Below are 12,156 nucleotides of genomic sequence, written 5' to 3' on the forward strand. Positions count from 1 at the left end.
CCAAATAATTACTGATTAATAATTAAAGTAAGTTTCATCTTTAATCTAATCCCTCCAAACGTATCTTTTTATCAGCAGTAACCATCTAAATGGTAAACATTTCCCATTAATTCTATTTGTGGAATTTACACTAAAGAAATAAGGAGAGATACAAAGATATATGCATAAGAAAAGTTACCTCAGCTATTTGCAAGTGCAAAGAACTGGAAGCAACCTATTGGACCAGTAATGAGGGATTAGTTAAATAAACTACAGCAGAGCCATGCAATGGAATTTTATAAAATCACTAAACACGCTGTTTTTGAAGAATGTTTAAGGTTGTGGGCAAATGAAAATAGTTTATAAAACTGCATTTATGGTCTTATATATAGTTTTATCCTCATTTTGTTTCATGCACACATGCACAAACACACCACATAAAGCAAAATCATATAAATGTTAATAATGGTTACCTTTGCAATTATATATTATATATTATTTCTTTACTGTGTACTCCACACTTTTGCTGATAACAAAACTGATTTTTGTAATCAGTTTTGAAATTAACCAACACCTCTGTAATATTTAAGCCCGTGCTATCCAATAAATATATAATGCAAGCCACATGTGACTTAAATTTTTATTAGCCACCTTAAAAAAGGTAAAAAGAAACAAATGATATCAATTTCAATAATATAATGTATTTAACCCAATATATCCAAATGCTATCATTTCTACATGTAATCAATATGCAATTGTTACTGAAATATTTTATATTATTTTTATGATATTGAGTCTTTGAAATCCAGTGTGTGTTTTGTACTTACAGCAAATCTTAATTCAGAATAGTCATATTTAAATGCTTAGTAGCCACATCCAGCTGGTGGTCCCCCATACTGGACAGCATAGTTTATAAGCTACCAATATTAGTTATGTTAACAAACACCAATAATTAATAAAACAGAATAATTAATAGCTATTGATTATTTGGTGTTTACTATGTACCAAACACTATGCCAAGTGTTTTATAGTCATTACTCATGAGGTCGATGAAGAATTGAGGCAGAGACATGAAGTGATATGATCAAGATTACTCAGTTTGCAAATATGTCATCTGGGAGTTAGAAACAAATTTTTCCCTGTGCCTTAGTTACTATGCTTTAACCTACTATTCTATTGCATGCCTCTATTTGTAAAGTGATCAAATTACAAAGTTATGATTGACATAATGGAATAACCCAGCAGAACACATACTGTTTTCAGATGCATGTAGAACATTTACCAAGAGAGACCATAAAATAAGTCTCAACACATTTGAAAGGATTCACATCCTATAAATGGAATTAAATTAGGGGGAAAAAATAGAATGTTATTTGGGAACATCTCAAACATTTGGAAATGAACATCACACCTCTAAATAGCCCATGGATCAAAGAAGAAATCAAAAGGGAAGTGCTGAAAGTATTTTGAACCAAATGTAAATAACACAATATATCAAAGTTTATGGGATGCAGGTAAAGCAGTACTCCAAGAGAAATCTATAGCACTAAAGTGACTGTACGAAAAAAGATGAAAGGTCTCATATCTTAGGGTCAGAAAGAACTATCAAGATCATCTAACCCAACTATGAGGTTTGAAGCTCCTTATAGCACCCTCTCAAGTGGTTGTGTACCTCTTTTTACAGCCCCTTGCCCTGCAGGAGGGAGAGCCTCCCTTTTATAACATTCTATGCCATCTTTGAATGCTCTGGTCTCAGCTTTTCTTTGCAAACAGGGCAAATGCTTGTTACCTTTGAGCTAGATGCCAAATACACAACCTTCTTTGCTTCATCCACATGAAGGCTCCAGACCTGTGGTTCAGTGGGATCTTTTGAGCCTCCATCCCAAATGGTGAATTTCTCCTGGCCAGAGAGTAAGTTCCACAAGCGCAGGGTATGGTCCTTCGAGGCAGAGATGGCGAGCATCCCTTTGGCAAACACTTTCACACATCTCACCTCTCCTGCAGCAGGCCAGGGTGAGGGAGAATATATTAGCTGGGAACATTTTGACCTTCCAACTACCAAAACATCTATTGGCTTGGAAATTCCCTGGTTTACCAAAGAAAAGATGGATAGATTCGAACATATCTAGATTACAATTCACGGAATGTGGCAAAGCTAAACTGAATGCAACAATTGGTTGGGATTAAATCAATTGACCAAATGTTGAATTGTAATAAATAGAGATCACTCAGAGGTACAAAATTTCAACATCATCCAAGGAGTATTTAAAGTTAACAAACAAAAAAACAAGGTAAAGTTAGAGGAGAAGACGTCATAATCTTGGAGAGATATTTTTTCTAAGCAAAACTTGAAATTTAGAAGCCATAAAGGGGAAAGATCGACCAATTGGATTACATAAAAGTGAAAATTGTCAGGAGGATAAAAATGTATTTGAAAGATACACATTGGGAGAAAATATTTGCAGTGTATAACAGATGAATGGAGTCCCTCCTTATTAAGCAAAGAGTTCTTACAAACAGGCAAGAAAAATCTAAATAACCTACCCACAAATTGGACAAAGAATATAAACAAGAAATTTACAGCAATAGTACAAGTGGACAATAGGCATTTGAAAAAGATGCTCAATCTCAGTAGTAATCACAAAAATCCAACATGGAACACCAATACCATATCACCCATCATATTGACAAAATCTTTATGGATTGACTACTGGAGTACTGGCAAAGATACAAGAAATCAGTTACTTTCATATCCGGCTGATGGGATAGAAGTTGATATAAATTTGTAAAAGGGTGATTTGGTGACATTTATTGAAAGTTAAAATGTGTACTCTCTGGGTTTTGACAATATGCTATAGTTAGGCAAGACATTGTTATCCTGGAAAGGTGGATGAAGGATACACGGGAACTCTCTGCATGGTTTTAGCAACTTCTGAGTCTACAATTACTTTAGAATAAAAAGCTAAGAAAAAGAGGGAAAATGAAAAATGTGTATACAATTTGACTCAGAAATCCCATTTCTAGGAATGTGTTTTACAGAAATTATACTGTAAGTGTGTGAAGATGTAGAATGACTTAATTTTTTTGAGGGGGGAGGTAATTTGGTATTTATTTATTTATTTTAATGGAGGTCCTGGGGACTGAATCCAGGACCTCGTGAATGCTAGGTGTGCACTCTACCACTGAGCTATACTTTCCCCCTAGAATGCCTTTAACTGCAACACTGCATAAAATGAAAACTGAAAACAACTTACTGTCTATGAAAAGGGAGTTGGTTAAATGTGCTACATCCATGTAAAGAATATTATGCAGGCATTAAAAATAATAAGACAGTTGTACATACATATACATTGACCTGATCATCATAATAATAATTAATACAATAGCAAATACTTACTGAGTGCTTTCTGTGTGCCAAGCATAGTTGCAAGTGGTTGACATGCATTAGCCTCCTTTAATCTCATAACAACTCTATGAGGTACTACTATTCTCCCATTGTATAGATGCAGAAACTGAGGCACAGCTGACTATAGTAACTATCCAAAGCCACATGGTTAATAAGTAATAGAGCCAGGATCTCAGCCTAGAGCCCAGGCTCTCAACCACTACATCACCTTGTTACAATCTATTGTAACAAAAGCAAGTTGCAGCCCGGTATAGGAAATAGCATGATGTGATTTTTGGCAAAATCTCGAAGTGCAGAGCTGTGTCTGCATAAGCCTAGGGGAAAGCCGCCAGTAGCATATAACAGACTGTGAGCACTGATCACTTCCAGGGGGAAAGACTGAAGGGTTAGGGGAGAGTAAAGGAAGGGAATTTTACTTTTTTAGAATTCATACACCAGCAGTATTGGGGGTGATCTTTATTTCTTGCGATTTGGGTATTTTTTTAACCAAAATTTCTATAAATGGTAATGCTTTGTAATATACCCCCATACACAGGATGCTCTATCATTGTTAAAATGAATTAGATATATACGTACATATGATATGCAAGGAGGCAAAATGTGATGTTAACTAAAAAAAAAAAAATAGGTCACACACGCTTACATGACTATATATAACCATATATGTACACGGAGTTAGGAAGAGATGGTCAGAGAACACCACTTCCATCACACGGATACAGTAGCCAAGAAGAAAGAGAAGAATGTGGTACAAATGAACTCATCTACAAAACAGAAACAGACTCACAGGCATAGAGAACAAACTTACGGTTACCAGGGGGCAAAGGGGGTCGGAAGGGATAAATTGGGAATTCGAAATTTACACCTCTTGGGGAGTGGTGGCAATGTTAGCTATCTTGATTGTGGTAGTGGTTTCATGGGTATATACATCTATCAAAATTCATCAAATTTTATATCTGAAATATGTGTAGTTTACTGTATAGGAATCATACCACAATAAAGATTACATTAATTAATTAAAACTCAGGGAAAGAAGGAAGAAGAAAAGAGTAGAGTGTGGTAAAATAATTAGAAAGTGATGAGCTTTGAGTATTTATTACTTTTTTAAATGGAATTGATTTAGTTGTATGTTTCTACAATTTAAGGCTGAATAACAGCTGTGTGACATTGTGGCTATCGACAACCACCTCACCAAATTCCTGAAAATTTCCCAATTGGCTCTGAAACCTCAGTGCTAACCATCGCCAACACGCTACCACGTGATTGGAAACCTTTCATATTATATAGGTTTATAGCACGTTCAGTGTTTTCAGTAAGTTGAGTACTGAGTTTTTCTGATTACAAATAATAAGAGTTTCAGGACTTTGAAAAATGAGTCAAGGTCACCGTCGGTAGGTGGGCTCAGGCATTGAACAGAAGGCTCACACCCAGATACAGAGATTGACTAGACCTCTGGGAAAACAGCCATCCGGATAATGATAAAACAAAGTGAATCTTTTTTTAAAATTACAAGTAAAGTTTATTTTCCCAAAGGAACTTTATTCAGGCATACTATTAATTTAAAAAAAAAAAGAGCTCAAGAGGGGAATTTATATCCTGTTCTCAAGCACTAAACTTTTATAAACTAAAAATTTCTCTAAACGATTTATCATTGGAAGGGGCAGTATACCTTTCTTAACGTTCTGAATCTGATGTTAATGTCCTCAGCTTAGACTAAGGTGTTGTTATTATAAGACCACGCCATCATATTCCAATTATTCTCAGTTGAATGTTGCCATGAGTTTTTTTCCCTCTGAGAGACTGCATGACTTAAAAGTACATCACATTCACTGTGGGGAAATGTGGGGAATCTTATTTGACAGATAGTCTATCAGGACTCACCCCACTCCGACCCCTCAGACAAAAAGAGTCAAATGAAAACACCTAATGCTGGGAGCTTTGGGGTTGGGGAGTGTTTTAATCTGCTACAGTCTGTTTGAAAACAATGACATGATGCTTCACGAAACCCATAGGAATCATCGCACCTTCCAATTCAAGGGTGCCACTCACTGAAAATAGTCAACAAGATGAAAAAAATACTGCCAGAGTAAAAACAGATTCATCCCAGTGTCATCCAAGTAGCAGATAATTAGAATTAGCCTAAATAGCCAAATGTTTTTCTAATAGCTTAATAAATTCTGGAACATGATCTATCAAGGAAAATGAAATATTTTTGCTGCATTTAAATATTACAAAGATGAAGATTCGATGGATCATAGCAGCATTATCCATAACAGCCCCCAATTGTAATTGTCCTTCAAGGGATGAATGGATGAAAAGCTCTCTTCCTTCCACACAATGGAATACAACTCAGCAATGCAAAGGAACAAACTCTCAACAAATGTAACAATGCCAATGTATTACGTGGAGTGAACGAAACCAGATGCAGAAGGTCACCTAGTGTACAATTCCTTTCGTATGAAATATCCAAAGAGGCAAAATTTGTAGACTCAAAAACCACATCAGTGGTTGCCATGGAGCTAGGGGTGGAAGCGGGGATGGACTGCAGAGGCAGCAGGAGGGAATCTCCCTGTGTTGATGGAAAGTTCCACAGCGGGATTATGGTGATGGTGGTACAACTTGGTAAATTTACTAAAAATTTACTGAATCGTACGTTTCATACATAACTTGTATGGTATGTAAATTATACCTCCATAAAGTTGTGTTAAAAAAGATTCAGTGAAAACAGATGAATGTTTATGGTACAACGTTGAGAAACAAATAATGAAATAGTGTACATGCTTAGATTGCCATGAGAAAATATTTTAACATCTTTATTGAGATATAATTCACAAGCATGAAATTCACCTATTCATGTACACTGTTTTTTCTTCTTTTAATGTTCCCAGAGTTATGCAACCATCACCACGGGCTAGGTTTAGAATATTTTCAAAACCTCAAAAAGCTGTCAATCCCTCCCCTTCCTCTCCTTATCATTTAAACCATCTTAAAGTGTATAATCAGTAATATCTAGTACATCCATGATGTTGTGCAAACATCACCTCTGTCTGATTCCAGAACATTTTCATCATCTAAAAAGGAAGCCCCACCCTTATCAGCAGTCACCCTTCCTCCTACTGCCCACCCCAACCCCCGCCCCCGGCCTCTGGCAACCACTAATCTGCTTTCTGTCTCTACGGATTAACCTGTTCTGGATCTTTCATGTAAATGAACCATACATGTGGTCTTTTGTGACTGGCTTCATTTGATAGCATGTCCCAAGCCCCAGCCTCACAGCTTCCTTGCTATTCGGTAAATATGCCTTTTTCCTGCCTCAGGGCCTTTGCACTGGCTGTTTTCCATGCTTGGGATGTTCTTCCCACTCTCCTGCCCTTTGCAAGCTTATTCCTTCATACCCTTTGTATCTTGGCTGAATGTCCCTGCTTAGGGAAATCCCTTCCCTAACTGCCCTATGTCGGTCCCTTTGGTTATTGTAGCTCACGACACTGAAAGAGTAGGAAACTAACAGAATGGCTTCCCCAATGCTAAAGCTGTTTGCTGATTCACTGTGACTTAAAATTCTTGCAATCTGTTTTCCTCTTTTCTCTGACAAAACCTCATCTCTGCTTCACTTGTTCAACTGCATTTGTGCTAAACAGTCCTCAACCTTCCTATTACACTCTCCACTCCCTATACATTCTTTACCCAGAATAGCTTATCCTTTAACCCAGAAGCTGTATTCCAGAAAAGTGCTCATGGGCTGATAGCCTCAGAAGAATGAACAGACTCTGGAGTTTCTCCATGATGCCAAGTGGATTCATCAAGATTAAGAGGTATATGGCCCCCTGGAAAACACCCGGATTGTTGTCGCCTTTCTGTTCCAACCAGTTTTTCTATAAAACCTCAGGACACCAACCCCAAGATGGATTCACAGTCTTTGAGGCATTAGCCTCTGCAACTCCCCTTTGCCTGGCAAAGCAATAAAGCTGTCCTTTTCTAATTCTCCCAAAACCCTGCCTCTGAGTCTCAGTTTGGCTACTGGGATTCAGAGGCTGGTTTTTTGGCAACAACAGCCTGTCTTCCTCATTAAGTTATCACAATTTGTGACTACATTTTTGTCTGGCTTATCTTCCCAAACACGTGGGCCTGACTTGGGGCTAAGATTAGTATAAGACAAGTGAGGTACCTGCCTTGGGTGCAAAGTTTAAGGAAGTGCCAAATAACTGAGTTTCCCTTTTGTCTCTAGGTAGAGTATGGTTTGACACAGCACTTTTTTTGCTTTTTGTTTTGTTTTGTTTTTTAAACAGTTATTGTTCGAAGCTACTGTGTTTGGGGTGTTTTGTTACACAGCTATAGCTAGCTGATGCAGGAACAAAGACCAGGGTTTTGATACAGAGAAGTGAATTGGTGTTGAAGGGACTCTGGGGACTGACTGATGACTGTGAGACACGAGGAGGAAGCTGGTCATGAACCTCGCTTCCCGAGCTTCACCTGTGTGTCCAGTTAGCATGTGGATCACCTGCTGCTCTTCCATGTCCCACACAGCCACGATGCCCTCCTGCGTGCCCACCACCAGCAGTTTCTCTTCCAGGCTCCACGCCATGGCAGTGATACCTGCAGTCACACAGAGACAAGAGCTCCTGGGTCTGAGTATTGAACCACAAGTACTCTCATGGGTCCCCACTTCACAGATAAAGAGATTGAAGCATAGATAGAGAGGGTTCCTTGTCTAAAGCCATACATCTAGAAGGGGCAGGACCAGGATTTCAAGGCCAGTGCTGTCAGAGGCCAGATTCAGATGCTGGGCTCTAATGTTTACATTGCTCTGTGGTAGGAAAATGGACTGAACCACTGCTCAGTCATAAGTGTGGCTAGCTCACCAGTTCCTTCTCGGGGGCAATTCTGCTCCCCAGGGCACCCTGGGAAGTGTTTGGAGACTTTTTATTGGTTGTTACAACTGGGGACCAAGGTGCTACAGCATCTGATGGGTGGAGACCAGGGATGTTGTTCAACATCTTACAGCACCCAGGGCAGCCCCCACCAGACAGAATGGTCCAGCCCCCATTGTCAGTCATGCATGGCTGCAGGTACCTTTGGAGAAGACTCAGGAAGGGGATTATATTGGCTGAGAATGAGGACCCTGCTTTTGACTTCTCTTTGAGTTCAGTCGGTCTGGAAAAATAAGAGCTGGTGCCCCAAAGAGAAAATATTTGCCAATAGTTTGAGCAAACACAGCCCAAGGTTCTCTGTTGATTAGTCCCTTGCTGAGGAGAGAGAGGGACCGAGTTACACGGAAGAAAACATCAGCCCAGATATCAGGAGACCAGACTTTCCCAATGTCCTCGAGTCAGTCCCTTTCCTGCTGAGTTTCCCCACATGTAAAATGGTGGGAGAGATGTTGAAATCAGAGCCAGTCCAGAGAATCCAGGATTTTGTTTCCACTTCATTGGGACAGGGCATGAGGAGATAGTTTCGTTTTTCTTCTCTTTTCTTTCCATCTTTTCCCCTTCATTTTTTTGTGACTCACTCACTGTGTGACCTTGGAAATGTGAACTCAAACTTCTCACTTTGAAAATGAAATTGAAGCCCAGAGTGGGTGAGAACTTTCTCAACTTCAGCATGACTAGAGCTCAAACAAGTGGCACAGTGGGTCTGAAACACAAAACATCTCCCTGCCCCAGAGATACCAAAACCCAAAAACTCCATTCTGAGATATAACTGCCTTTGCCTCTACTACGGCAGACATCACTAATCAATCACCATACTATCTGTGATTTGTCCATGCCCCTCTTTCCCCTACCTCCACTGCCATAGCTAGTCCATCATGCTTCCTCTAGCAGTAAAACGCACAGCCCATAGATTTGAGCTGAGTATGTGGTTACTCACACAAAGGCCATATTTCCCAGGCTCCCTTACAGTCAAAAATGGCCAAGTTCCCACTAGGGAGACATGAGCAGAAGTAGCAAGTTCTGCTTCTAGGCCATGCCCTTGAAGGGAAGAGGTCTTCCACCTACTTCTTCCCACTTCCCACTGGATGGAATGCCACTGTGGTGGTCAGAGCTAGAGCAGCCATTTTGGGCCATTAAATGGAAGCCTCACATTGAAAATAGCAGAGCCACAAGACTGAAAGAGCCTGGGTCCCTGACACCCTAAAGACACCGTACGGCCTTTACTTATGCCTGGACAGTTGTGTGTGAGAGAAATGAACTCCTGTTTTATTTGAGCCAGTGCTACTTTGGCCTTTGTTACAGCATCACAACATGTCTCATAACCCATACACATTCTTTCCTATTAAACCAAGTACAGTCTCAGAATCCTCCTCACCACAGCATTCCAGTAGCTGACTCTAAATCAACTCTTCCATGCATTGTATTTAGCGGCCCTTAGAATTTCTATTTTGGCAGCACTGTGCCTTGGAAGTGTAGCTTTCCCTACAAGGCCACGTGGCACAGAAATGGCCTAAGTCATAAGAACTAGCATTTGAATCACAAGCTGATTGTATTCAATGGCCTCAGGATTAATGTGAGAGATTGTGGGTGGGCAGACAAAGGGATGGATAAATGTAGGTGGACTGGTGGATAAGTGGACAGAGAGAGGGCTGGTTGGATGAGTGCGTGAGTGGATGGATGGGTATTAGATGGGTAGGTGGATAAATCATCTGATAGGTGAGTGGACGAGTTGATGAATGGCTGAGTTGTGTGGATGGGTGGCGGGTAAGTGAGTGGATAGAAGATGGCAAGATGGGAGAAATGGAAGGATGAGTGGTGTGGAGAGAGGGGTGGAAGGAAGGATGACTAAGGAAGTATGGATGACTGAGGGGTGGACGGATGGATGGAAGGGAAGGAAGGAGGTGGATGAAAGGACAGAGAGATGGAAGGAAGGAAGGAAGGAAAGGGAGGAAGAAGGGATGGATGAATGGATGGGTGACAAGTGGATGGAGAGAACTAAACCCTCTGGTCCCTCTGACATCTGGTGTCCCAGGGAGGACCAACAAGTTCCACCAGCTTCCGAGGGGCCAGTGGGGCACCAATCCCTGGCTTCCAGACTTCCTAGCTGGAGCCTATAAACTGCAGAAGCCGTCGGTCAGATGGGCACGGTGCTCTTGGAGCCAAGACCCCAGAGGCATCCCCTCGCTCTGGGCTCATTAGCAGTATTTACACAAGTAATCTGAAGTCCCTAGGGGGCAGAGGGAGCTGAGTCAGCATAAGACAGCAGGGGCAGGCCCTGATGGCACCCCTGGGGCTTCCCGGCTGGCAGAGGGGAGCCCCAGAGAGCAGCCCGAAACACCTGCGAGCCACTTGCCCCCGGCAGGCAAGGACTGGCAGGATTTTTGCTAAGCTGGGGAGACCCACCTTTGTGACAGCCAGTGAGGGTGGCCCGGAGGGGTCCTCCCGGGGGCTGGAGGAATCCTCCGAGGGGCACCAGCACGGGGTGTGGGCACACCCGGAACCAGCTCTGCGCCTGTTGGCATAGCTGTCCCACCAGTGCTGGGTGTGAGGTGGCGAAGTAATGGAGTCTGGCCAGGAGTTCTGTATACAGGACACTTCTCTCTGCAACAGAGGGGATGCCGGTTAAGGGGAGGGGCACTGCTTCCCCAGGATCAAGCCCCCGTCCTGTCGTCCACTCCTGCCCCTTTTTCTGTTCTCCAGACACACTGGCTCCTACTTCAAGTGCAGGTTTCCAGCCTCTAGGCCTTTGCCCGTGCTGTTCCCCCTTTTCTCATGCCTATCACCTCGTCATCCTCATCTTAACTCAAAGATGACTTCCATAAAAAGCATCCTTCAGCCCAACCGTCCGATCCCCTCCCTCCTCTCCCCCAGATCAGTTACAATTTGACATTTCTTTATGGGTTTATTTGATGGCTCAGCCTCTCCCTGCCCCAACCCCTCCACACTAAGCGCTAGACCTTGGGTCTCCCGAAAACAGGGGTGATGCCGGTCTTGTTCATTGCTGTGTTCTGAGTGCCTGACACCCTACAAGTGTCTGTTAGAGAAATAACAATCATTTCCCCAGCCCGTCATAGTTACGGAGTGGGTTAGCATCCTGTGGCTGCTGTAACAAGACAATCTGAGGGGCTTCAAACAACAGAACTTTCTTGCGCAGTTCTGGAGGCCAGATGTCCGAAATCAAAGTGCTGGCAGGAGGCAGGGCTGTGCTCCCTCCAGAGGCTGTAGGGAAGGATGCTTCCTCGCGTCTTCCAGCTTCTGGGGTCTCCAGGCATCCTTGGCTTGTGGCCACATCCCCCCGACCTCTCTTTTTTTAACTTTTAATTTTTATACAACTGTAAAAGGTATGAAACCTCCCTTTACAGTTATTACAAAATACTGGCTACATTCCCTGTGTTGTACGGTACATCCTTGTAACCTATTTTACACCCAATAGTTTGTACCTTGCACTCCCCCCATATTGCCTCTCCCTCCTTCCCTCTCCCCACTGGTAACCACGAGCTTATTCTCTATATCCAGAGTCTGCTTCTTTTCTTGTTATATTCACTAGTTTGTTGTATTTTTTAGATTCCACATATAAGTGATATCACACGGCACTTGTCTCCCTCTGTCTGACTTAGTTCACTTAGCATAATGCCCTCCAAGTCCATCCATGTTGCTGCAAGCGGCAAAATTTCATTCTTTTTATGACTGAGTAGTATTCCATTGTGTATCTATCACATCATCTTTATCCAGTCATTGGTTGATGGGCAGTTAGGTTGCTCCCACATCTTGGCTATTGTAAACAGTGCGTCTATAAACATTGGGGTGCATGTATCTTTTCAACTGAGTGTTGTTGTTTTTTCG

At 41.8% G+C, this 12,156-nt stretch overlaps 1 protein-coding gene across 1 annotated transcript in view; it reads right to left on the reverse strand.

Moving 5' to 3' along the window:
- The window catches only part of NWD1 (NACHT and WD repeat domain containing 1), a 65,206-nt gene that overhangs the window by 21,092 nt on the left and 31,958 nt on the right, over positions 1–12,156 (reverse strand). Inside the window, 3 exon segments of the mRNA XM_010972105.3 lie at positions 1,769–1,977; positions 7,856–7,978; positions 10,717–10,914. Of these exon segments, the coding sequence (XP_010970407.3) occupies positions 1,769–1,977; positions 7,856–7,978; positions 10,717–10,914 (530 nt within the window).

Source organism: Camelus bactrianus, chromosome 22, assembly GCF_048773025.1.
Source record: "Camelus bactrianus isolate YW-2024 breed Bactrian camel chromosome 22, ASM4877302v1, whole genome shotgun sequence".
Lineage (NCBI taxonomy): Eukaryota > Metazoa > Chordata > Mammalia > Artiodactyla > Camelidae > Camelus > Camelus bactrianus.